This window comes from Strigops habroptila, chromosome W, assembly GCF_004027225.2.
Source record: "Strigops habroptila isolate Jane chromosome W, bStrHab1.2.pri, whole genome shotgun sequence".
NCBI lineage: Eukaryota > Metazoa > Chordata > Aves > Psittaciformes > Psittacidae > Strigops > Strigops habroptila.
The window spans coordinates 27,562,249-27,588,462 of NC_044301.2; the positions used below are offsets into that span (position 1 = coordinate 27,562,249).

At 40.4% G+C, this 26,214-nt stretch overlaps 1 protein-coding gene across 7 annotated transcripts; it reads right to left on the minus strand.

The window, feature by feature from the left end:
- Positions 1 to 802: 802 nt before the first annotated feature.
- On the minus strand, positions 803 to 25,939 carry LOC115619134 (heterogeneous nuclear ribonucleoprotein K-like). Of its 7 annotated transcripts, none has more exons than XM_030511185.1 (16): positions 24,853 to 25,516; positions 23,633 to 23,711; positions 23,438 to 23,517; positions 22,443 to 22,540; positions 21,011 to 21,067; positions 19,508 to 19,551; positions 18,525 to 18,597; positions 17,911 to 18,024; positions 16,719 to 16,847; positions 12,035 to 12,342; positions 11,632 to 11,686; positions 7,618 to 7,668; positions 2,560 to 2,581; positions 2,403 to 2,470; positions 1,796 to 1,965; positions 803 to 1,016 (listed from the first exon to the last, which is right to left on the minus strand). In XM_030511185.1, the coding sequence occupies exons 3-16, from the start codon at positions 23,484 to 23,486 to the stop codon at positions 983 to 985; spliced, it is 1,272 nt and encodes a 423-aa protein (XP_030367045.1). In that variant the 5' UTR covers positions 23,487 to 23,517; positions 23,633 to 23,711; positions 24,853 to 25,516; the 3' UTR covers positions 803 to 982. The 7 variants fall into 7 exon arrangements, with proteins under 7 accessions (XP_030367045.1, XP_030367044.1, XP_030367041.1 ...); XM_030511184.1 differs by having other exon boundaries at positions 803 to 955; positions 2,403 to 2,485; positions 24,853 to 25,513; XM_030511181.1 differs by having other exon boundaries at positions 2,403 to 2,485; positions 24,853 to 25,512.
- Between the last annotated feature and the right edge of the window lie 275 nt (positions 25,940 to 26,214).

Here is a 26,214-nt window from a genome sequence, read left to right on the forward strand (position 1 = left end):
TTTACACTGTTTCTTTTATTTGCCAAAACCCATGTAACTCCATCTACATTAAAGAAGCAAGCTTAACAGAAACTTTCATTTACACATTTTCTTGGGGGGGTGGGGTGGGGTGTGTGTGCATATCCATTTTAGATATTACCTTATGTATATTTAAAAAAAAAAAAAAAAAAAAAAGACCACCAGTAACAGGTTCACTAAATTTATTTAAAAACCATAAAATATATCTTAAAAAAGAGCATTACATTCTGCACACTGTTCTCAAAGGATGCCAGGGACATGTGGACAACCAGTCTTCTCCCCTCTTCAAAAAAACCAAACAAAAACCAAAAAACAAACCAAAAAAACCCCCCACAACCACAAAAAACAAACAACAAAACAAAAAACAACCAACCACAAACCAACCCCCCACCAAAAAAAAACAACCAAACAACCCCAAAAAACCCAAACACACACAAATAACCAACACCACACCCCCACACCACCCCAAACAAAAACAAAAAAAAAAAACAAACAAAAAAAAAAAAAAAACAACACAAAAAAACCAAACAACAAAAACAACACAACCACCCCAACAACCCAACCCAATGTACATAAAGCGGGGCCTTCACAATAGTTACAGAAAACCCATTATAATTTACCACCACCAACGAACAAAAATAAAATCCACTCTCTGCTGCTGTTTCAAAATCTCAGCGCTAGTCTTTTGTGGCCTTTCCCTCCCTCCCTCAAATATTTGTAATGAATTAAAATATTACATCTGGTGAACAGCAGATTCCACTACATCTCAAATGCAGAACATATATGAAGCAGAGGAATGTTGGCTTTTTAAACAGAAGAAGGTATTTAAGAGAGGGGAAAAAAAATTTTTTTTTAAGAAAAAAAAAAAAAAAAAGGGTGCAGGACTCCTTCAGATCTTCACTAGTCTTAGAAAAACTTTCCAGAATACTGCTTCACACTATAAAAAAGAAAAAATAATCTTGCATTAGAATCCTTCAACATCTGCATACTGCTTCACACTATAAAAGAAAAAGAAAAAAAAGCATGTATTAGAATGATTGACCATACATCTTGCATCAATATTCACAATGGCATTCTTAAACTACAAATTCCCAATATATTTAAAAGTAAAAAAAATTAATGGCTAATAATTACAGGCATATAATTATTTTAAGCATATTTAAATATTAGTAACCAAAAGGCAAACATTCAAGTTAAACATTAACAAATGCTACGATAGCCAACATGTTATTAAAGCAAAACTAAGCAAACTAAGTCCAAAACTGTTAATATTTGTCAGAAGAGAAAGCAATGCCAGCAAGGTATGAAAGCTGCATAACAGCACAAATTGATTTCAACTTGTCCTGTAGAGGCATGGTCTGTGCCATATGGCAGACTGTAATTTGTTGTCAGTTAAGTTATGTAAAAACAACAAAATCACTAGTCTTCCACACAGAACTAGACCAACGTCCACTGAAATCTTCTAAATTTTCTACAGGTTCTATGTAATTTATTACTTTTTTTTTTTTTTTTATTAAAGAAATTTTCACCAGAGAAATGAGAGGACGGCTAGGTTAAAGTGATTTCCATCAAGATTAGTATTGAGGGAAACTTCATTTTAGTTAGAACAGAGAAAAGAGAAGACTCAAGGCAATACTACCCCTGAGAAGTTAGGTTCAATAGTTACTTAAATCCTGCCTTCTAAAAACTATATTGCAGAGAAGAACAGCTTTAGAACGTAGTAGTAGGAAAGTCAGTTTAAAATTGACAGTAAGAATAGTGTTAAGCTTCAACTTGCCTGTTCTGCAGTAAATACTGAGCATTTTGTATCTGGTCCTGTGTTCCTGTAATCGTTATTATTCGGTCTTCTGAGCCTTCTAGTGGTTCATCAATTTTGATTGAAGCTCCTGACTCATGACGTATTTGCTTGATTCGCTGGCCTCCCTTTCCAATAATAGATCCTGCCAACTAGGGGAGAAAACAAAGCATTAATTTCTTGATAGAACTTTCTCTGCAGAAACACAATACTGTTCAAGTAACTTCCATCGATTTAAAAAGTTACAATGAAAGCTTCTTCTTACAGCCTCAAAACATCCTCTGTAATGTTTATTATATAAACACAGGCGGGATAGAGTTGGAAGAACCAGATGCTTATTTGTAAAAACAAGTTATGTAAACCATCTCTATTATTGAATAATGAAGAAAAAAAAAAGTTCAGTGCATCTCTAAAGTGAAGACAAAACAAGCATCTTTAAGAATAATCTTTTGGTGATTTAGAAACACTTGCTGTACATTAAAAGCACTTGAACATCCCAAATGCTTTTGATTTACTTACATAGCCTGAGAAAAGGCTGTGACATTCTATTTATTTATACACAAGTGGAAAGCAAGTCAGCTGCACTTACATCTTTGGGAATCGTTACTTGTGTTGTGATGATGGGTCCACCAAGGTCTCCATATGAACCACGGCCCCCTGTGTAAGAATAGTCTGATTTAAACGTATGCATCAAGCCTCTTACTAACTAAATGAAATGCGTGTCAAAATTCTCTATAAAAACTTACCATATCCAGAGCCACCCTCAAACTATAAGAAAAAGAGAAAGAAAACCCTTAAATAGCAAATAGCCATGATCATTAACATATTTTCATCTCAAGTATCATAATATTAACTTTGAGCCTATTTTATGCAAAAATCCTAGCCCACAACCTTATTAAAGGCAAACTGTGAACTGTGGAACAGGGCAGACCAAGAACAAGGGGGGGGGAAGGAAGTAAGGAATCTCCAATGACAACCTCTTAGCTTGTTCTGTTAAAACCTCTAAGAATAAGTCATCAAGATCGAGACATACCAGTTTACCAAGCAACCTTATCAATTCAGCTGGTAAACAGCTCTTAATGCAGATCTATTCCTGACTTTTGGACTAAACTGACATTCAAATCAAAAGATCAGAGCTCAGCCTTATTACTACTACCTATACAGCTGAGTAGAAATTAAAGTCTCAATTTGGGACAAGATGTTTACCTGGTAACTGTCAACCCTCCTACTCTATCTACATCTTGAGGAAAAACAGAGTAAACCCTAATAGCTTCATAATTGGTCTCTCCATTCAGACTATGCTACAATGTTTTGTATCTTAGAAGGGACAATCATGACAGGTTATTTTCTCCTCTCTCCTTCCAGTCATGGACCATGACATTAGAAGAAATAGATGGACCCAGTCCATTAATACATGGCTCCATCAGTGGTGTCACTGCCACAATTTTGTTGGGTTTTTTTTTGATAATGGGATGGCCTATGTGGCACCAGGATTGCTGATGTCAGATATGATTCGCCTTTTTCAAAGGAGGAAGAGGGTCTTTGCTCATGAGCTAGTGGGGCTCATTGACAGAGCTTTAAACTAGACATGATGGGGGGGGGCAATATCAAGCTTGACCATGACAAGCTGTGGCATGAGATACCAAGGTTAGAGGGGCGGGGTGCTACTGAGGACCTTCAGCCAGTGGCTCCGAGACATGTTGGTCACACTGGAGCACACCTGAAGTCTCACAGAGATAAGGAAGGGGCACCTGAGGAAATAGGAGCCAACAGGGAAACACCAGTGAAACACTTCAGAGGAATCAAGAGGTACTCCTCTAAGGAGATGAGGCCGGCAGCCCAGCTGAAGTGCCTCTACACCAATGCATGCAGCATGGGAAACAAACAGGGAGTTGGAAGCCACCATTAAGCTAGAAAGCTACAACCTGCTGGCCATTACTGAAACTTGGTGGGTGTGTGGCTATCAATGGCTACAGGCTGTTCGGAAGGGATAGGCAAGGAAGGAAGGGTGGAGGGGTTGCCCTCTACATCAAGAGATGGACAGAGCATGAAGAGTTGTCTCTGAAGAATAGCTACAAGCAGGTTGAAAGCTTATGGGTAAGAATCAGAGATCAAGGCAACAAAGGGGACCTTGTGGTTGGTGTCTATTACAGGCTGCCCAATCAGAGGGAGACTATTGATGAAGCCTTCTTACTCCAGCTATAGGAGGCATTGCACTCTCAGGCTCTTGTCCTGCTAGGGGACTTCAACCACCCTGACACCTGCTGGAAAAGTGAGCTGTAGTCAATCCAAGAGACTCCTGGAGTGCACTGAGGATAGCTTCTTAAACCAGGTAATAGACAGCCCTACCAGGGGGGATGAGAGAGTGCACCTGATGGTCACCAATGCAAGTGAACTAATTGGTGACATCAAGACTGGAAGCAGCCTAGGCTGCCGTGATCATGCACTCATGGAGTTTGCAGTCCTGAGGAAGGTGAGACAGTCAAAGAATAGCCAGGACCTTGAATTTTAGGAAAGACAACTTCCAGCTCTTCAAGAAGTTAGTCAATAGGACCCCCGGGGAAACTGCCCTCAGGGAGAAGGGAGCAGAACAGACATAGCAGATCTTCAAGGACGTTTTCCACAAAGCACAAGAGCTCGCAATTCCCCGGTGTAAGAAATTGAGTAAAGAAGGCAAGAGGCTGGCATGGCCGAGTCAAGAGCTGCTGATCAAACAAAAGGGCAAGAAGGAAATGCACAGGCAGCAGAAGCAGGGACAGGTATCCTGGGAAGAGTATAGGGACACTGCCTGGTTGTGCAGAGATGAGGTCAGGAAGGTCAAGGCACAGCTGGAGCTGATCTTGGCAAGGGATGCAAAGAACAACAAAAAGAGCTTCTATGGGTATGTCAACCAGAAGAAGGTCAAAGAAAGTGTGCCCCCCCCCCCCAATGAGCAAGACTGGTAAACTGGTAACAATGGACAAGGCGGCTGAGGTACTCAACATTTCTGCCTCAGTCTTCACTGGCAGGCTCTCTCCCCACACCTCTCGAGTGGATGAACTGCAAGGTGGGAACTGGAGGAGCAAAGTCCCTCCCACTGTAAGTGAAGATCAGGTTTGTGACCATTTGAGGAACCTGAACATACACAAATCTATGGGACCTGATGAGATCCATCCCAGAGTGCTGAGGGAATTGGCTGATGCAGTTGCCAAGCCACTCTCCATGATATTTGAGAAGTCATGGCAGTCAGGTGAGGTCCCTGGTGACTGGAAAAATGGCAACATCACACCCATTTTTAAAAAGGCTAGAAAGGAGGACCCCAGGAACTACTGACCTGTCAGCCTCACCTCTGTGCCTGGGAAGATCATGGAACAGATCCTCCTAGGAGCCATGCTAAGGCACATAGTGGACAGGGAGGTGATTTGAGATGGCCAGCATGGCTTCACCAAGGGCAAGTCCTGCCTGACCAACCTAGTGGCCTTCTATGATGGAGTAACTACATCAGTGGACAAAGGAAGGGCTATGGATGTTGTCTATCTGGACTTCTGTAAAGCCTTTGACACAGTCCCCCCACAACATCCTTCTCTCTAAACTGGAGAGAGATGGATTTGATGGGTGGACTGTTCAGTGGATGAGGAATTGGCTGGATGGTTGCATCCAGAAGGTAGTAGCTAATGGCTCAATGTCTGGATGGACACCAATGACAAGTGGCGGCCCTCAGGGGTCTGCATTGGGACCAGTACTCTTTAATATCTTCAACGACATAGTGGGATTGAGTACACCATCAGCAAGCTTGCAGATGACACCAAGCTGAGTGATGCAGTTGACATGTCCAAGGGACGGGATGTCATCTAGAGGGACTTGGACAAGCTCAAGAACTGGGCCCATGGAAACCTCATGAGGCTCAAAGAGGCCAAATGCAGGGTCCTGCACCTGTGTCGGGGCAACCCCTGGTATCAATACAGGCTGGGGGATGAAGGGATTGACAGTATCCCTGACTTAGGGGTACTGGTGGATGAAAGATTGGACATGAGCTGGCAATGCGTGCTTGCAGCCCGGAAGGCAAATCATATCTTGGGCTGCATCCAAAGAAGTGTGGCCAGCAGATCAAGTGAGGTGATTCTGCCCGTCTACTATGCTCTAGTGAGACCCCACCTGGAGTACTACGTCCAGCTCTGGAGTCCTCAGTACAGTAAAGATATGGACATGTTGGAGAGGATCCAGAGGAGGGCCACAAAAACAATCAGAGGGATGGAGCACCTCTCCTATGAGGAACAGCTGAGAGAGTTAGGGTTGTTCAGCCTGGAGAAAACTCCAGGGAGACCTTATTGCAGCCTTTCAGTACTTAAAAGGGGCCTGTAAGAAAGATGGGGACAGACTTTTTAGCAGGGCCTGTTGCGATAAGACGAGGGGCAATGGTTTTAAACCAAAAGAGGGGAGATTCAGGCTAGACGCAAGGAAGAAATTTTTTACAAGGAGGGTGGTAGAACACTGGCCCAGGCTGCCCAGAGAGGTGGTGGATGCACCATCCCTGGAGACATTCAAGGCCAGGCTGGATGTGGTTCTGGGCAACCTGATCTAGTTGAAGGTGTCCCTGCTCATTGCAGGGGGGTTGGACTAGATGACCTTTGAAGGTCCCTTCTAACCCATACTATTCTATGACACTAATTACAGCTATTCTGCTAAAATACCACATACCAAATTCAAATCACTGCAATGCAGCACTCCTGAGTGTTTTATGTTCAGGATTTGTAGACTGGCACTTGATATCAAGTACTTAATTTCATCCAGTGCCTTCTAAATACACAAACACCTGTTTTAATATCTTCCTGTAGAAGCAGAGAATAGATGTGCACACTTCTCTAGAATTCAACTTATATCACTGAAATATAGGAATTTGTGTGAATTACTTGTTTGCAGATGTTGCAATGCAACAACTTTGTCCAAAAAACTACCTGCTAGCTTTTTGAAACCGCATCAAAATGATAGCTATTCAGAAAAAAATTGTTCAGCTGATCATCTGGTTTCTAAGCAACCCATATTGTGTAATCATGTTGCTTAGCAATACAGACCATAATACAACATAATAGAGCTCATAGTGGAGTGCAAAATACAAAATAATGAAGGACACTGCTTAGAACTTAATTCAGAGGTTGATCAGAGCTGCATATTCCACACACATACTCTTCTGCCTATTTCTGCTGATATTTTGCACAGGGAAATCCTTTTTCAGGCTAACTTGTTTCAGTGAGCAATCCTTTTCTTGACCTTTTCTGTTGATTCTCCTCCCCAGACTACAAGACAGCAAATGAGTAATTATAACTGCAGTGGTCATGTAAGCTAGGAACTAACATTTAATATTTGGCAGCACTTTGCCATCTTCTAGATGGCATGAACACTTGCTGACACCCTTTGAACTTTCCTTCCTGAAACCATTAAGATTAAGAAGTCTGATAAACACAAATCAAATGGAATACTTTCAAATATTTAGATAGGTAACACATAATAGTTTATCTACAACTATAAGATTTTTTTTTTAATATTCCTTGTTTGAAAGAGGCAATACAACAGAAAAACTTCTCTTGGCTGTGCTGCTGCATACTTCCATTGTGGAACATTAGCTACCTGCATAGGATTCACTGTTCAGGACATAAACTGCCAATAACATGAGTTAGGAGAACAGCTTCAAGGATTTTTCAATAGGTGCAAGATGCCACTGACTACATTCAATCTCAAGAAATTCCAGTTATCACTTAACCAATTAAAATGATTTTTCTCAAAAATCAACTATTAAACCAGTCAAATAAAAGCATGAGCACACTCACCAACTCTGGTGGCTGCATGTCATCGCAGGCATCCACATGACACTGCATCATCTTCCAGATACAACATAATAGGAGGAAAAGAGGAAATAAATCTAAATTAAGTCCATGTCATGGAGGCTTATAGCTAACTTGGCAAGGAAACACATACCAATATAGAGATACATTTTCCTGCACTACTTAAAATACTACAAAGACTCAAAAGTACATGATATAGACTAGTTACAAGATTCACTCCCTTTTACTTTCACTGCAAGGGAACTCTAACTGGTCATATCTTTCTTCCTTGTTTCTGTGGTGTAAAAAGATTTTCCTCTTACAAAGAGCATCAGACAGCTAAGGGGAGAACAAAGGTTGAGCAGTTTGTTTTTTAAACACTTCTGAGTACTAAAACTACTATATACTAAAAGATGCTACTCTCAGATACCAAAACCTTCTCTTTCTCTCATGCATTAAAAAAAAAAAAAACAATAAAAAAAAACCCAAACCAACCAACCAAAAAAACCCCAAACAAACAAAAAAACCAACCACAAGAAAAAACCCCACAAAACAAACAAACCCCCAAACCAAACAAAAACAAACAAAAAAACCCACACACCAGAAAAGGAATTTAATAAAACAAGTAATTGTCATTGATATATCTATGTCAACAGCAGGTCAAGCAGGAAGGACATGGCTTCTCATTTTATTATTTCCATATACCTCATATAAGCCACTAGCTAAACTAACAATCTACTACTGCCTAATTATATTTGAAAATTAACTAGTTTTTAATTTACTTTAAATTACTATTAAGGCAAAAGCCTTTGCTGGGTTAAAACATGCAACACAACATGAATAGCACATTAATAGCACATTAAAATATAAATGCTCATTTAAAAAGTTCCTAAATTATCCTGCACCTAGTATTTTAAGATACATAACAGAATTTTCTTATCTACAGACTCATTTGTGCTAGCTACTACTGGTAACCAAAGGAAGTGAAATAGAAACCAAATGAAACACTGACTGGATAAGACAAAGCACATAGTACTGATAAGAATTTATTGACTTTTATATCTAGAAAGAATACGCATGCAATATTAACTGATGGCAAATTCCTTATTGTAACTTTCCCTTCTTTTAAAGGGACTGGCCCAGAAGAGTGAAATTTTGTTTATTTCTTTTAGTATTTATACAGATAAATAAGATGTGTCAAACATCTTCACTGATTTTTTTTTTACATGCTCCTTAATGTCTTAAACATGAAGTACTTTTAATATTTTTAGCGCATGTACCTTTACTGAAGTGCTTATACAGACATGTGTATACACACATAGAATCATATATGATGTTAAGAAATATCTAGAAATAGGAATCATTTGAACAAGCAAAACCAGATTAGATTTCTGAACATACACTATTTTTAAACAGACATTCTGATTTAGTTCTCAATTAACTCAAATTTAAAGATACTTTGAAAGCAAAGGAACTGACCATTAAAAAAGGGGGGGGATTAAATGGCTTTATATGCGCTTCTCCGCTTTGGTATGCTTTTGTGTATTTGCATATCTAAAGCACCCATGGGGATAGGAGTGTTAAAGAAATAGTGCAAACACATTCATGCTTTCTCAGCTATCAAAATAGCCATTAGATTTGGAGTAATTACAGCCTAAAATATATACCTCTGTAATAAGAGAAACAATGCATGTATGTCCATCAGTAAAATGCCTCAGAATAGAGATTTTTATATATATATATATATAAAAATATTTTTTTCCCCTCCCATCTTAGAATTAAGGCTGTCAGTATTGTCACATCTCAGAAAATTCAAGTTTCACCATCCAGTCTTAGTTCACTATCTTACAAGTCTTGAACTACTGAACTTTTCCACCTTTAGCAGAGAAGGGAATCAGCAGAAAATTAGGATTTCCGTAGATTCAACAACTCCAAGATTTCGGTCTGAAAAGAGAATCTATTCTTGCCTTTTAATAGATTTATGTAAAATGTCAATCCTGCTCTCTGAAAGTAGCATTTCCCATGCATTACTTTACAAACCACAACAATGCCAGTTTACTCCAAGTTTAAATGTTTTGCTAGAGAATGGTTTCTATATGAAATGCATAGTAGCAAGACCACCTTATATTTCTGGCATGATACTTCCAGCTTCAGCCTCTCAATCCATGGAAAGACTTAGCATCTGCTTATACAGTTAAGGATACTGGGATTATGGCCAGCTAGAACTAGAAATTAAGTACAATTTGTCTGTGCCTCATTGTAGACAGCCTATGAAACTTGTGCATAAAGCAGCAAAAGCTGTATGGAAAATGAACAGAGATAACTCCCACTTATTTGTAGAAACTCATGTCAAGAACGCAAAGTTCGACCTGTTCAAAGTCAGACTAAATAGAGTTCAAATAGATTTTCTATTTTAAATTAAATGGAACAGAACTAGAACACACTATTTCCCAAGCTAAAGATTCCATTCAACCAAAAACCAAAGGGCAGGCTGTTCTGTTTATATACTGACACTGGTTTTACCAGCTGCAAATTTGAAAACACAAAAACTGAGCTCTGAAAACATAATACAAATAAAGGATCTTAGAGGTACAGTACATAACTCTTCTAGTTTCTTAAGATCCAGAGTAGCATAGGCATCTTGGTGTTTTTGGTGGTGTTTGTTGGTTGTGGGTTTTTTTTGGTTTTTTTTGTTTTTGTTTTTTTTTGTTAGGTTTTTTTGTTTGTGTTTTTTTTGGGGGGGGGGAATAGGGCTTTTTTGTTAATTTTTAGCAATTTTAAGTGTCTTTCAATATTTCCACTAGGCTTCTGGTGCCCCAATTTTGACATTCTTGTAACATGTACTTCCAGTATGTATTACTGGAAGCAACTGCCTCTTCCTCCCAGAAGGAGGCAGTGTGTAAATCTCATTTAGGTAGCCCATTTCATATCTCCTCTCGACTTCTTCCTATTCCATTCATTTAAACAAATGAAAAATAAACAAACAAAAAACCAACAAAAAACCCACCAACAAACAAACAAAAAAAACCCAAAAAACCCAACAAAACCAAAAAAACCCCAAACCCACCTAACCTGTCATCTTAAGGAATGTACCAAACAGAACCAGAGGAGAAATATTGTTAATCAAAGATTTACCTCCCAGATGCCTATGATTTCTCTTCCCAGGAAAGAGGATACAACAGTACATGACTACCAGGAAGTCACATTTCAGAGTACAACATGCAAGAGTATCCTTAAGCCTTTTTTAATTCTCCTAACCCCCCAACGTGGTTGAATGTACCTAATTTCATTTAAAAATCAACTTATCAGTGGCCTTGGCTCCATAACATTTTGAATTACAGTAGATTTTTTTTTGCAGACATAGAAATTGGCATAAAGACAAGAAATGATTTGAAAAAGTAATCATCTGCCAGACTAGCTAGAGCTCTTTATAGATATTATTCATGTTCTCTCAATTCTGCTAACATCTGTTGGAAAACATTGTTTTGACATGCTTGCTTGATCTGAAAAGCCTCCCAACTCCTATTTCTGTCATCCCAATTAAAAAGAAAAAGTTTAAAAGAAGGTCCATGTAATAAAACCTGCAGGGACTGTGCTCCACCAGCTTTTATTCCATTGTTGATAGCAGTTAGGGAGAACCAGCCAAGAAAAAACCCACAACCAAAACCCAAACCCCAACAAAAAAAACCCAGAAACAAACAAACAAAAAAAACACCAAAAAACCACAAAAAAGAAAACAAAAACAAAAAAAACCCAGAAACAAAAAACAAATAAAAAAACTCCCCACACCCACAAACCAAACCTACACAGCAGATCACATACCAAATACCCTTTACACCCCAAACAGTCATCATCTTGGAAGAACCATTTGTATGGCCAAAACGTTTTGGCGGTATCAAAGTTTATCAGAAGCATACATGCCCCACACTTAAAATGTATGTATTCAAGAACAGTTTCCTCAGCTATTTGAAGTGCTGACTGTATTTAACTAAACAAAACAATATGAATTTTAACTCCTACCATTCCATCGTAACGGTCTCCAGGTCTACCCCTTCGGTCATAAGACATAAGATCTCTAAAATGAGAAAAAGCAGCAGCACATGACTCAAGTTATAAACTAGTTTATATATTCCAACTCAAATTTTCATGATTTGCACACAACTATAAATTTCTGAATGCTTTAGCCAAGTTCTGAATAACATAAAATAAAGTTACAAAACTACTCACTACAGTCCTGATGGACTGTTACACTGCAGAAATAACTGAATTCAAATACTTTCTCAAATTCTCTGGTGCAGTATACACTCAATCCTGCATAATCACTACCAACATGGAATGTGAAACAAGTCCTGGCAACATGAACACAATTCAGCAAATTTTACTCAACTTGAGTTTTGTACAATGCATTTATGCAACAACTTACCCGCCACGAGGAGGTGGTGGAGGAGGAAGAGGAAGATTACGAGCTCTGCTGCCACCTCTGCCACCATGACCTGGTGGAGGTGGTGGAGGTCCTCTACGAGGGCTCATATCATCATAATCTCTTCTTGATGGAGGCATAGGTCGTCCACCACGACCAGGAGGCATTCGATCAAAGCCTCCTCTTCCACGCATTGGAAAGCCTACTGGACGTCCCCTTCTATCATCAAACATCATTGTGAAGCCACCATAGTCATATGTTTCATCATAGAAATTGGGATCATAAGGCTGGGCCCGTCCTTTAATTGGAGACTAAGACACACACACAAAAAAACCCAAAACCAACAACACCAGTCCCCCCAGTTAGCACTGACTGTTAAAATTACATTAAATTACTATATTAAATTTATATGAATTTATATGTTCCAAACTGATCTCTTGAGGCAAGGGTGCACAATGGGCAGGGCTGCACTCAGCGCACCCTGGTGGAGGTAGTCCTGCAGCAGGTGGCTGAACTGCAGGAGACTGTCAATAAGCTAAAAGATGTCAGGGAAGCTGAGAGGGGGCTGGACTGCTTGCCCCAGGCCCAAACTGTGCAGGGGCCACAAGCGTCCATCATAGCACATACAGAAAAGGAGAGCACTAATCCAGGAAGCCGGGAGCTATTAAAAAAAAAAAAAAAAAAAACAACACCCAAAAAAAAAAAACCCACCAACAAAAAAAGGAGGAAGAGAACAATTAAAAGCAAGGGGCTTCCTCCAAAATCTGACATCCCCACCCAGAACTGCTTTGCAGTTCTGCAGGGAGCTGATGAGGAAACACCCACTGCACCAAATGAACAACCGGATGATGCACCAGTAAAGAGGATTACTACTAGTGCTTTCAGGAGAAAGCAGCTGGTCATAGTAGTAGGTGACTCTACTATGAAAGGTACAGAGGCACCCATCTGTCAGCCTGACCCAGTCTCAAGGGAGGCGTGTTGCCTGCCAGGGGCTCAGATCAGGGATGTTGCTGAGGGGCTGCCTGATCTTGTAAGTCCCGCTGACTGTTTCCCACTTCCAGTGGTCCATGTGGGTGCTAGAGATATAGATAGCAGTAGCCTGGAGAACATTAAGAAGGACTACAGACCCTGGGAGAGATGGTTAGGGGCTCTGGGGCTCAGACAGTTTTTCATCAATCCTCCAGGTTAAAGGGGAGGACCTTAAAAAGGCCAGGTGGATTTGACAGGTTAATAAATGGTTAGAAGGGTGGTGCCATGGTCAGGGGTTTGGTTATTTAGAACATGGGACTCAATTTGGGAGGCCAGGTCTACTGGAGGCTGGTGGAGCTGGTCTGACAAAGAAGGGGAAGAGCTGTTTTGGTAAGAGGCTTGCCAGGCCGGTCAGGAAAGCTTTAAACTAGATGTGTTGGGGGAGTGAGCCTATAACCTTCCATCCCAACACTCCCAGTCAGTTGCCAGCACCTGTAATAAATGCTTGGAGCAATGCAGAGATATTTCAGCTGCTCCAGCCAATGAGTCTGCTTCATTTGGAACTCTACTCAGATGCCTCTATACAAACGCCCGTAGCACGGGGAATAAACAAGACGAATTAGAGATGCGTGCATGGCTACAGGGATATGATATCACTGGCATCACAGAAACATGTTGGAATGGAAGGTTACAGGCTCTTTAGAAAAGACAGTCCAGGCAGATGGGGAGGGGGAGTAGCTATTTATGTCAGTGATAGGCTGGAAAGTATGGAACTCTGTCTGGGGACAGGTGATGAGTCAAGAGAAAGCTTGTGGATCAGTGTCAAAGGGAAAACAGCGATGGGGGACATGACTGTGGGGATCTGTTACAGGCTGCCTGATCAAGAGGACTCTGTGGATGAAGCGCTCTATAGACAGATAAGAGTAGCCTCACGCTCGCAGGCCCTTGTCCTCATGGGGGACTTCAACCATCCTGATATCTGTTGGAGGGACGGTACGGACCAGCACAAGCAATACAGGAAGTTCCTCGACTGTGTGGAAGACAACTTCCTCTTGCAAATAATAGAAGAGCTGACAAGGAGAGGTGCCATGCTTGACCTCGTGCTCACCAACAGGGAAGGGCTGGTTGGGAAAGTGATGCTCCAGTGAAGCCTTGGCTATAGCAATCATGAGATAGTCGAGTTCGAGATCCTCAGCGCAGTGAGAAAGGCACGCAGCAAGCTCGCTGCCCTGGACTTAAGGAGAACAGACTTCGGCCTCTTCGGGAACCTGCTTAGTAAGGTTGCATGGGACAAAGCCCTAGAGGGCAGGGGGGCCCAAGACTGCTGGTTGATATTCAAGGATCACCTGCTCCAAGCTCAGGAGTGTTGCATCCCGACAAGAAGGAAATACGGCAGGAGGGCCAGGAGATCTCCATGGATGGATAAAGAGCTGCTCAGGAAACTTAGAGGGAGAAAAGCAGCTTATAAAAGGTGGAAGCGAGGACAGGCAGCCTGGGAAGAATACAGGGATGTTGTCCAAGAAGCTAGGGACCAGGTCAGGAAAGGTAACGCCCAGATAGAATTAAATCTGGCAAGGGATGTGAAAGATAACAGGAAAGGATTCTATAGGCATGAAGCAAAAAAAAGACAGAGTGGGGATAATGGGGGCTCTCTCCAGAGGCTATCAGAGCTGGCTACCCTGGAATTAGACAAGACTGAGGTTCTCAATGACTTCTTTACCTCAGTCTTCACTGGCAAGTGCTCTGACCACACCACTCAAGTCTTGGAAGGCAGATGCAGGGACTGGGAGAATGAAGACCTTTGGCCCACTGTAGGAGAGGATCAGGTTCGAGACCATCTTAAGAACCTGAACGTGCACAAGTCCATGGGACCTGATGAAATCCATCCACGGGTCCTGAAGGAGCTGGTGAATGAAGTTGCTAAACCACTGTCCATCATATTTGAAAAATCATGGCAGTCAGGTGAAGTTCCTGATGACTGGAAGAAGGGTAATATAACGCCCCATTTTCAAGAAGGGGAAGGTGGAAGACCCGGGGAACTACAGACCAGTCAGTCTCACCTCTGTGCCTGGCAAAATCTTGGAGCGCTTTCTCCTGAAAAGCATGCTAAGGCACATGAAAAACAACGAGGTGGTTGGTGACAGCCAACATGGCTTCACTAAGGGGAAATCCTGCCTGACCAATTTGGTTGCCTTCTATGATGGGGCTACAGAACTGATGGATAGGGGCAGAGCAGTTGATGTCATCTACCTGGATTGTGCAAAGCGTTCGACATTGTCCCCCACAACATCCTTGTCTCTAAATTAAAGAGACATCAATTTGATTGATGGACCACTCGGTGGATAAAGAATTGGCTGGATGGCCACGTGCAAAGAGTTGTGGTCAATGGCTCAATGTCCAGTTGGAGACCAGTAACGAGTGGTGTCCCTCGGGTCAGTGTTGGGACCGATCTTGTTCAACATCTTTGTTGACATGGACATTGGGACTGAGCACACCCTCGGCAAGTTTGCCAACAACACTAAGTTATGTGGTCCATTTGATATGCTGGAGGGAAGGGATGCCATCCAGAGGGACCTTGACATGCTTGTGAGGTGGGCCAAGGCCAACCTCATGAAGTTTAACCAAGCCAAGTGCAAGGTCCTACACCTGGGTCAGGGCAATCCCAGGCACAGCTACAGGTTGGGCGGAGAAGAGATTCAGGGCAGCCCTGCGGAGAAGCACTTGGGGGTGTTGGTTGATGAGAAACTTAACATGAGCCAGCAGTATGCACTCGCAGCCCAGAAAGCCAACATTATCCTGGGCTGCATCAAAAGAAGCGTGACCAGCAGGTCAAAGGAGGTGATCCTGCCCCTCTACTCTGCTCTCGTGAGACCTCACTTGGAGTACTGTGTACAGTTCTGGTGTCCTCAACATAAAAAGGACATGGAGCTATTGGAGCAAGTCCAGAGGAGTGCCACAAGGATGATAAGAGGGCTGGAGCATCTCCTGTATGAAGAGAGGCTGAGAAAGTTGGGGCTGTTCAGCCTGGAGAAGAGAAGGCTGCATGGAAACCTCATAGCAGCCTTCCAGTATCTGAAGAGGTCTGACAAGGATGCTGGAGAGGGACTCTTCATTAGGGACTGTAGTGACAGAACAAGGGGTAATGGGTTCAAACTTAAACAGGGGAAGTTTAGGTTAGATATAAAGAAGTTCTTTACAGTGAGGGTGGTGAAGCACTGGAACAGGTTGCCGAAGGAAGTTGTCAATGTTCCATCCCTGGCAGTGTTCAAGGCCAGGTTGGACAGAGCCTTGGGTGACATGGTCTAGGGTGAGGCATCCCTGCCCATGGCAGGGGGGTTGGAACTAGATGGTCTTCAGGTCCTTTCCAACCCTCACTATTCTATGATTCCTCAATGTTGACAAGGCAGGCATAGATGTTACTGATGGGTGGCACATACATTTGTCTCACTTCCTCCCCAATTTAAAATTTCTTCGTTTTACTTATATGTAAAGCATGACTAGCAGTCCACTGGTACCAAAAATGGCTTCCATCTCTCATAAGCTACACCCCAATTCTAGGAAACAGGAATAATTTCAAGGGTGATAATAGTCTAACACTTATTTTGTTACTGAAGAGGAGGCACTGAATTCAAAATATAAATGGAAAGATATAATTTTTCATGCTAATAATCCCGACTTTCATGAATACCAATGAAAGAATAAATTTAAGACACATTACCTCAGAGATAAGATCCAAGATAATCTTTATACATTCCACAACTCTATCAGGTTTTCCACCAATAAGCACCACTCTATCAGTGGAATGAGGACAACACTCTTGGAAGAGCTTAATGGTGGTCTGAGTGTTCTGTTGAAGAGAAGAAAAAAAACCCCAATCTTCCAAAAGAAGGAATTCAACACAATTTCATAAACTTAATGAAAACAAAACAGGTAAGATAAAGACTAAAACATTTTAAAAGAAACAAAGAAACCAGACCATTAAACTTCAAGACATTTTAAGTGAATGCCTGCTTCTTAGTTCTTGCAACAAATTTAATTTTATGATACTATATTTTTTAAGACCTGCAATGACATCAGTTCGTATGAAAAGCTAGCGAACATGAAAAAGTTTTTAACCTTTCAGTTATGGATCATCTACATGGTCATTTAAATCAAATATTAGCAAAAGGACCAGATATCCATTATAAGCTTATGGGTTCTATAAGCCTCCATATGCCATAAAAACATGCTTTGGATACAAGATAGCAGCATTGCCAGGATTATGTCTAGTCATCTTGCCTTATTCAGTCCACACAAATAGTAGCTTACACCTAAACTGACCTTTAATTGCCTTTGACACAATGCCAGGAAAGGACAGAAATTAACACTCTAGATTCAGAGACCACTAGCTTTTTAGAACAAAACATGACTCCTTCACAAGGAATAGTCCTTCACAAAGTAAACAGTGGTATTGGAGGAAGCAGAACTTAAAACCCCACCCCATGCCACCTTTCTATAGCAATATTCAAACATCTATTAAATTATCATTTTTAGAGTTTATGGAAGTTCATCCACACTAAACCATTTCCCATGTCCAACACCACCAATATAGTCATCATTCAGCAGTTCATTTCAGAAGGAGTGATGAATGGCATTTTAATTTTAAAAAATATCCTTTATTTATCAAGATTACTGTTAATATGCTTAAAAGCTTTATTAAGTCCTAGGCTCTATTACCAACAGCCACTTTATTTCTGACTTTTTGCAAGAAAGTTGTAATAAGTAACTCAGATTGATCTCAGAACACATAAATTGTATATGAAATATGTTCTGAAGGAATTATTGCACATATGATGCTTGTACTCACTGTTTATGAACCCTAATCTGTTTATAGAATAAAAGTAGAATGTGAAAAGAATAGGAAACAGTACCTCTCTGAGTTCTTTGATTTTAGCACCCTTGACACCAATAATTCCTCCTGCTAGACTTTGGTGAATTAGAAGCCTTAATTCACAGTCAAAGTCACTACCTTTGTAGTGTTGATACTGTAAGAAAGATACATACAAGGAAAGAATAAAATATTAGTCAAGGGAAAATAACAATTGAAAGCATCAAAATTCTGGGGGAGGGGGGGTGTTGTTAAGTTTTTTTTCTCCAAGCACCATGGTTTAACTTAATTTGTTGCTGAACTGTAATGCTGTATTTGCTATGATAGAATCACACCTATTTAAGTACTTTGCCTCAACATGAAGTGATGTCAATTAGTTTTCCTTATTTCTTTTATCATTATTATTGTATAAAATTTTAAGGTATCAAACAGCACAACACACTTGCTTACAAAAGCCAAGGCAGGATGGAAATTACAATACAGCTACTTCAAACTGGAGACTAAATAAGCTAGGAGACAAGTGTTTTGAAGGGGAGGAGACTGTTCCAAATATTAATTTTCTAAGAAGAGATTATCTCCATCAAAAAAAAAAAAAAAAAAATTGTTTTAAAATCTAAATTTATACTTCTAAAGAAGAAACAAGCCTAAGGGACATACCTCTTCTAAAGTAGGGATAATCTTCTTCAAGATTTCTCCAATTGTCTCTGTATCTGCACTTATACTCAAGATGCTGTTAGAGGCCATAGTGTCAGAAAAGTAGTTTAGTATTCATAATCATATGCAAAATTCTAACAAGATTGACTACACAGAAGAATTTACAATTAATATTCCCCATTTAAAGTAAACCTGTTCACTGGATTTACAACACATGCATCTTTGTTTATGCCCAACATATACGCATGATGAATGTAAGATTAGGTAGGTCTTGCAGAAAGAGTGAGAGAGCATGAGCAAGCGAGAGCTTTTGGAAGGCTCAAATTAAGTGGGCAAGAAATCTAAGCAGAACTGGAAGTAGAAGTGAATATTCATGTTCTCCACCACCACTAATTTAGTGTACCCTTGCCATTACATTGGTAAAACTGGCACACCTTCTTGTAGAAAAAGTGGGGATATTCAAGTGGTCAACATTATATCTGGAGTAAGGCTGAAAGACTGGTTGGAAATTAGATTACTAATGGGCTCTGCAGAAAAGGAATATAAATGGGGGGGGGAGAACAAAACAACCTCTAAACAAAAACATAACACAAATGAGAAGCGAAGGAAAGTGAACTATAGTATTTCATCAGAAATAATTATGAACAATATTGGGGGGAGCAAAGTGGACCACAAAGAGCAAGAGACTCTTGAAACAATTTGAGTTATAATGCAGCGAATATGCAACACCTGAACCTGTGCTCCTTCCATTGAAATAAAATTAGTGGTTTGTTTGGGTGGCCAACTCATGTAAAAGTTCAGTGACAAAAAGACTTAATGGGGAAAATAAGACAGAAAACAAACAAAAAAAAAAAAAAAAAAAAACAAACCACAATTTCAAAACAATACATTGTCTATAAGGAGATACTATTTAATTATATAAAAGGTAATAAAATACATTTCTCTCTTTCTAATCAGGCAGTGATGCATAAACTGTTGGGACATACCGCTCGGGGCCACTGCTGTCTGGGACTGAAACACTTGCATTGTACTGCATTGGTCATTGACGTTCGTGGATGTTGGCATTGGGCATGGGCATTCAATCAGAAGTTGTCAAGTATGGTACCCATTTGGCAATGGGCACATTTTTGGGCATAGCCAACCGGGGTTTTCACATTAGCGTTCAGGGGCGGATGGGCCAACGTCATGGTGGGCAACGCAGGGGCAAGTCGATCCAGTACATGGGTAACAGAGATACATGGCCAAAAAACAAGGAGAGGGAAAAGGTGGAAAAGCAATAAATTTTAATTTAATATAAACTATACTCATTACTCTCAGTTAACGAAACAAGCTTAAATTATTCTGAAGACTAACACAATAAAGAATTGCTACACTGACTGTGGCTTAACAGTATGGATATTAATGAGTTACTTTATCTGACTAAACTACTTTTTTAACATACTGATGTTTCAGTAGCAGGCTGGCTCATGAATGTAGACACAAAAACTGTTCAGATCCATATTACTGAAACCTTGGGCAAGTTGGGAAAGTTAGTATTCCAGACCAGTCAAACCATCTAGGCTTAGGCGATGTATTTATTTACTTAAAACAAACACACTAGCTGCCAAAGTTAGCAAGTGTATGTATGATTCCAGACCATTTCAGCTTAAACCTCAATTCTAGATACTATAGTTTGTGAACTTAGATGGAACCGATTCTGTAATGATATATTAGCAAATAATGTTGAACAGAGTCTTGCTTGAAAAAATTTGCTGAATTGTAGCTGATGATACAAGAGTGTAAACAAATGTAATTTAAGAAGCATTGCTAAGTTTTATAAATACATAACATTTATCCTGAACATGTGTCTAATCACAAGAGTCAACTCCCTATAAAATATGAATAGGTAAATAAGTCATGACCATTTCAAAATGCTTCCGAGTAACAGAATAAAATGTTTCTTTACTGTTCTACACCCATAATTAAACCATTCAACCTTAACATGAATGTCTTTGTGCTTTATGTCCAAGCTATTAAAGTAAAAACAAAAGGACCATTATTTTTGTTGTTGAGGTTTGCTTTTTTTTTTTTTTTTTAAAGGAAGTTTAAGAATTCCTCTATCACTGGGTTAAACCAGCCACCTGCAATAGTTTTCAGTAGTACTATAACTGATTCACACATATGGGAAATGGTACAGTTAAGAATTTTAAGCTTTGCCAATATTTCTAATTAGAGATGTTAACTCATCTGAAGTGTGTAATTTAGTAAAACTCTGTTTGAAAGCAAAGAGATTTAATATAAGCCTCTCCTCCCACATAATTTAAGCTGAGTTTTAATTACAACACAAATGGAAAACAAAGTTATCTCTTCAAGTAATTATTATAAATGACTTATAATTATTGTTGTCTAGATTTGAATTTCTCAATTTCTAGAAATGTATGCAATCAATTTTTCAATGTGGTGCTCTGAAAGAATTGGTGTTAAACTAATTCAAACTCATACATACTCACATCTGTACGAAGTGCCTTAATATTTTTGCCACCTTTTCCAATCACTGCTCCAGCATTCTGGAAAATAGTTTTCAGAAGTTACGTTATTTTAATACAGCACAGACTACATATTTGAACTGAAGACTAAGAACAATGCATCTATTTCAGCATTACCTTGTGAGGTGCATTTAGGGGTGAGGCTTGTTTTGCTTTTGAAAGGTTCAAACTAAATCAAAACATAAACTGACATGGTTTTACCATGGGGGGGGGGTAGGGGGTGGGGGGGGGTGTGTGTGTGTCAAAACAGCTCTTACCATTTAACTTTGGAAAGAGATAAAAATACCCAATAATATTATTTCAATTTCAAATTTAAGTTTCTAGGTAATTCTGCCTGCGTTAAAACTATCTCATAGTTAGAGTATGACTGAAAAAATGCCTTATGGGATTCCATGCATATTATGTAGGTCAAGGATTTTCCTATTTAATATATTTACAAATTTCACTTTCACACTCCATACATTTGATAATTTCAAATGCTACTTTTGATTTAAACCTAGGTAACCCAACTGACCACTCAAGTAGGCACAGTCTGAAGCATGTAAAGCCAATATAAAGAATCACTATTCACCAGTTGCTAAAATTAACAGGAATAAACTCAGATATTCAAGAGGGGCAATTGTAAAACTACATCTTTACCAGGCTATTTCAAGAACTACATGCAAAATTATCGCTTTCATTATGCAGTTCACACATGATGCTACCACCACCACAAACATTTTGCGGCACTCTACATAACTTTACTATTCATCAGAAATGCCATGCAGAGTTAAGGTAACATTCCCCTGCCCTGACACAAAAGACTGAGTTACTTCAGACAGTACAAACGTGTAGTGACTGGAAACACTAAAGAGGTTTCATAAACAGCAATTTTACTGTGACAATTTATACTAGTCAATGAAGTGATTGCAATCCCTGAAACATTACTCCCATATTTACTCCTGTTGATACATATAGATTTAGTAAACCTGTGAAAATTACCAAAATCCTGAGGAAGTCCTCATCTTGCCTTTCATGTTTAATTTACAATCATAAGCTGATCATTCTCTAAAGACTAATACACAGTCTTTCCCCTGGGAACAAATATGTTCCACTCAAACATAAGAAAAGTGGCTTATAATTTCTATTGCTTTATTTTTTCAATTAGTACTCCTTTAAAAAAAAAAAACAAACAAAAAACAAAGTAGTCCCATAGATCATTAAAGACTCATCCTCGACAAAATTTAGTGAATATCATCGCAATACACTACTATCATTCACGCAGACTTACAAATATTCCCAAGTTATTTTAAATAAAGCACACGTTCTTTATAAATGTACACCACAACATACACTTTGTCACCACCGTCTTAAGTAATGGTATGAGCAAGAACATTGCAATACTGAAAAAGCATACTTTGCTTTGAAGCAAGATGCGCAACTCAACCATCTCATCTGTATTCCGAGATCTTTTGAAGGCCTGTTCTTCTTCCATATCTTCTGCAGGGCGTTTGCCTGTAGACAGGTCCATGGAGGGAGGGGGGAAACACAGGATGGATGGACACAAACATATACTTAACTTTCTAAGGCACAATAAAATTGTATATTAAGCTAATGCACTGTATTCCTAATGAAGCATTCCCTCCTATTAGCCCAACGCTAACTTCTGACATCTACCCTGAGAATCTGTAGCACAGGAACAGGTTTTTACTTCATCAGTCTACATTTCGATTCACTATTGAAGACTCATTCCAAATCTATCAACTACAGTTGAAATGAGAATTTTGCAAACTTAGTGGAAAATTTACAATGTTGTTTAAATCAGTGCTGAATCACCTACCTGGTATTTCTTTTATGATTGGGAAAACCTTAAAGCCTGAAAGATCAAAAGTAGTTTGTCCAGTACTGAAATACTGGTGGGACAATAGGAAAGCAGTATTTTAAATAGCTTTGCAAAATTGGCATGAATCAACTCAATGCTAATGCCCTAACTATTCTTCACTAATTACATCAAAAAAAAAATTCATTTAGCTAATAAAGATATTTCACATATATATACATTCCTTCAAACGACTGCAATGAATACAGTAATAGATATGCCTGACAGTATTTTTACATGACCACACTGTCCAGATGAGCAGTGAGTATTTAGCTATTAAATATTTTCAAATCCTTAGTTATAACTTTGAGTTACTTATGCCATGCCTAAAATGCCCCCAAAGAAAAAAAATATGTATTTGTGATACAAAACCCATGTAAAACCATACAGCACACTTAAAAATTAAAATATTAAATGCAAAAATACTGCAAATATAAACATTTGATACAGTTAAAGCATTCTGAAATAGCTGGAAACACCAAGACTTAAAAAGGTGTCCCAACCCCCATAAACGAGCCCTTTAAATAAATTACCATTTGTCTCTGTGTTGGTAAAGGTCTCCTCCTGTTGTTCAGTCTCCATTACCTCTTATTCTTAGGTGTGCAGATAAAACCTGTTGCAGAACAAAAAAGAGACAGTACACCTATTTTGGGCATGCGTGTGGGGTGTAAACTGTACATTGCACTGAAGGGAAAAAACAAAAAGATATACCCACTTCTAGAACTTACCAGTTTTATATATGCTTGCAGAGCAAAACTCAAGTGTTCTGGGCAGGATCAAAACCCAACAGCCTACTGCTTCAGAAGCCTATGAAAACAGCATATACCAGGCTCTGTTCACTTACAGGTCTGATTCTCGCTATAACTAAAAATGGGGGTTTGACCCAAGTTTTTGCTGCAAAGCTTTTCTTTATAAATGAGAAAACATAACAAGGCCAAACACATCACTAAGAGAAGAAATAACAATAAAGTCTGTAAACTTACAGATAAACAATCACAGTTTGAACAACTAGGGACTTGCTCAGTTTTCAAATATTTGCTAGTTTTAAGCAATCACGTTTACTGATGATTTTCAGGTATTTAATGTGAACAATTATCTAGTTCCCATTTTTATAATGTTATATAATACATATCTTGAATTTCCTTTTTCAGAGACACTGTATCAATCTGCTTATTGTTTAAACAATTTAGAGTAAAATTATTATAATCACCAGCATTAATTTTATAAGTTCTTTATCAACTCACTAGCAGACATTCTATCATGCCTTCCATTCAATATAACTTATGAACAAAAAGAAATTACACAAACCAAACTAGAAAAATTCTGTTAAAATACCACACTGCAGTTATGTATAACCTCTGCATACATGCACAAAGAATCTCAAAAGCAACTGAACTTTTTTGATTTTGTGAAACAGGTACCTCTTTCAAGATCTATTTTTTTTTTAAGTTTACATGAGAATATTTGTAAAACACATTACAAATCCAAGCAAAAAAAATTTGCACCTTATTCTCTTAAAGAAAAAAAAAATCATTTGCACAGATAACAGCCAAAGAATGCTATTTTCCCCCTTGGATTCTGGAAGTATTCAAAAAACACGTACGAGGCCCTCAGTGACATGGTTTAGTGGTGGTCTTGGCAGTCCTGGGGTAATGGTTGGACTTTATGATCTTAAAGGTCTTTTCCAACCTAGTTAATTCTATAGGACAAGACGCTCTCAGTTACCGCGCTGTTGTGTAAATCGAGTTTGCAGAATTAAATTGACTAACGTAATGATTTTAAAAACATCGAAAATATAAAACGGCCATAGACATGAATAGAGGGCTAGGAGATGACGGCGCGTCTCTAACCCACTCCCTCCGGGACGAACGGCCCTTTCCACCTGGACACCTCCCCTTCCACAGCCTACGCGCAAGTCGCGCCACGGTCTGCTCGGACTCACGTTTACCTTTATTTCTTGCACGGCTTCCACCGCCCGCTACCGCAGAGCGCTCGGAAACCCAGCTCATACCCTAGGCGGACGGGGCAGCGTTACATAACCCCCGCAGGCCGAGGCCCACCTCTGCGGTGGCGGGGACCAGGGGAAATGGCGGCTGTTGTAATGGCGCCTACCCACTGCTAGGCGGAGCTGGGAGCCGAAAAACCACCACGCGGTCACCAGATTTCCCCCGCTTTACCCAGATAGACACAAAGGAGGCACTCGGTGGCCCCGACCCGAGCTCAAGTGGGGCCGACAGAGAGCAACGGCCCCGCCACAAGAACTCCGCCATTGCCCCTAAAAGCAGGCCCTACTGCAGAGCGCTCCCCAGTTGGTTTGGCACGGCTGCTTCTGCACAGGCAGAAGCTGAGAGCGCCCTCCCTCCTCTTCTTCCTCTCTGCTCACCATAATTCCAAAAACTCGCCCCATGCAGTTACCCATTCACCCGGCCTTAGCACGTATCCGACAGTGCAGCCGGCCTTCACCACATCTCCACTCCGGGGGCCGCATCGTTTGGGCCACCATGCCCGCAATAAGGTCGCTGAGGTACGATGGTTGCTTGCAGAGACACAGATCACCCTTTTCGCCCTTCTCCTGAGAACAGATGGGCCCTCTTGGGCCCACAAGTTGCGCCAAGCCACTCTACATTAGCTAAGGAGTCACTCCCGGCCCCCTCCTTCTCCACACAGCAGTTCCACCCCCCCCCCCGCCAGCAGGGAAGAGCGCTGTCCCTACGGGAGCCCACAAAAATCCTGAGGCCTATCAGCGACTCAGGCCTCCCACGTTACTATGTCACCGCAGCATCGAGAGGGGCGCGATCAACAGCTCCGCTTCCCTCGGCCCAACTTAGCCCCCCCCCAGCACGCACACAACACATCCCATCAGCTACGCGCGCAAACCGCGCTTACCTACACCCACCACGTATGAAAGAAAAAAGTGAACAGTTCCTACCGCCAACACACACACCTCCCAGCACCTCCAGATGACTGGCCCAGCCACCTCCTCTCCTCCCCCTCGTGGGGACCCACTGCAGCCCCATTGGGCAAGACAGCTGCCTGTCAGGACAGAGATAGCCTCTAGTTCGCCCCGCCCTCCGTGTGGACCATAGTAAGACAAGGCCTCAGTATAATGGGGGGGGGGGGGAAGAGCGATTTCTCCTGCATTGCTACAGTGTGCTTAAGTTGGTTATTTGTTTTACTTGCCTGATAGGAGCTACGAGAAGAGGGGTAACAACAGTGGAGACAATGGAAGGCGGTAAAGGAGAGCGAGAGGGACTGCAAGGCTTGTTTGTGTGTGTGTGTGTGTGTGTGTGAAAATGGCGTCTGCGAGCAC

Coding starts and splice junctions, on each gene's coding strand:
- LOC115619134 (XM_030511183.1), bottom strand. CDS start 23,486: ATGGAGACTGAACAACAGGAGGAGACCTTTACCAACACAGAGACAAAT. Junction 18,598..19,507: donor GACAGCAGTGGCCCCGAGCG/GTATGTCCCAAC, acceptor GGCCTCTAACAG/CATCTTGAGTATAAGTGCAG. Junction 12,343..16,718: donor TCTTGGATCTTATCTCTGAG/GTAATGTGTCTT, acceptor TGTGTGTCTTAG/TCTCCAATTAAAGGACGGGC.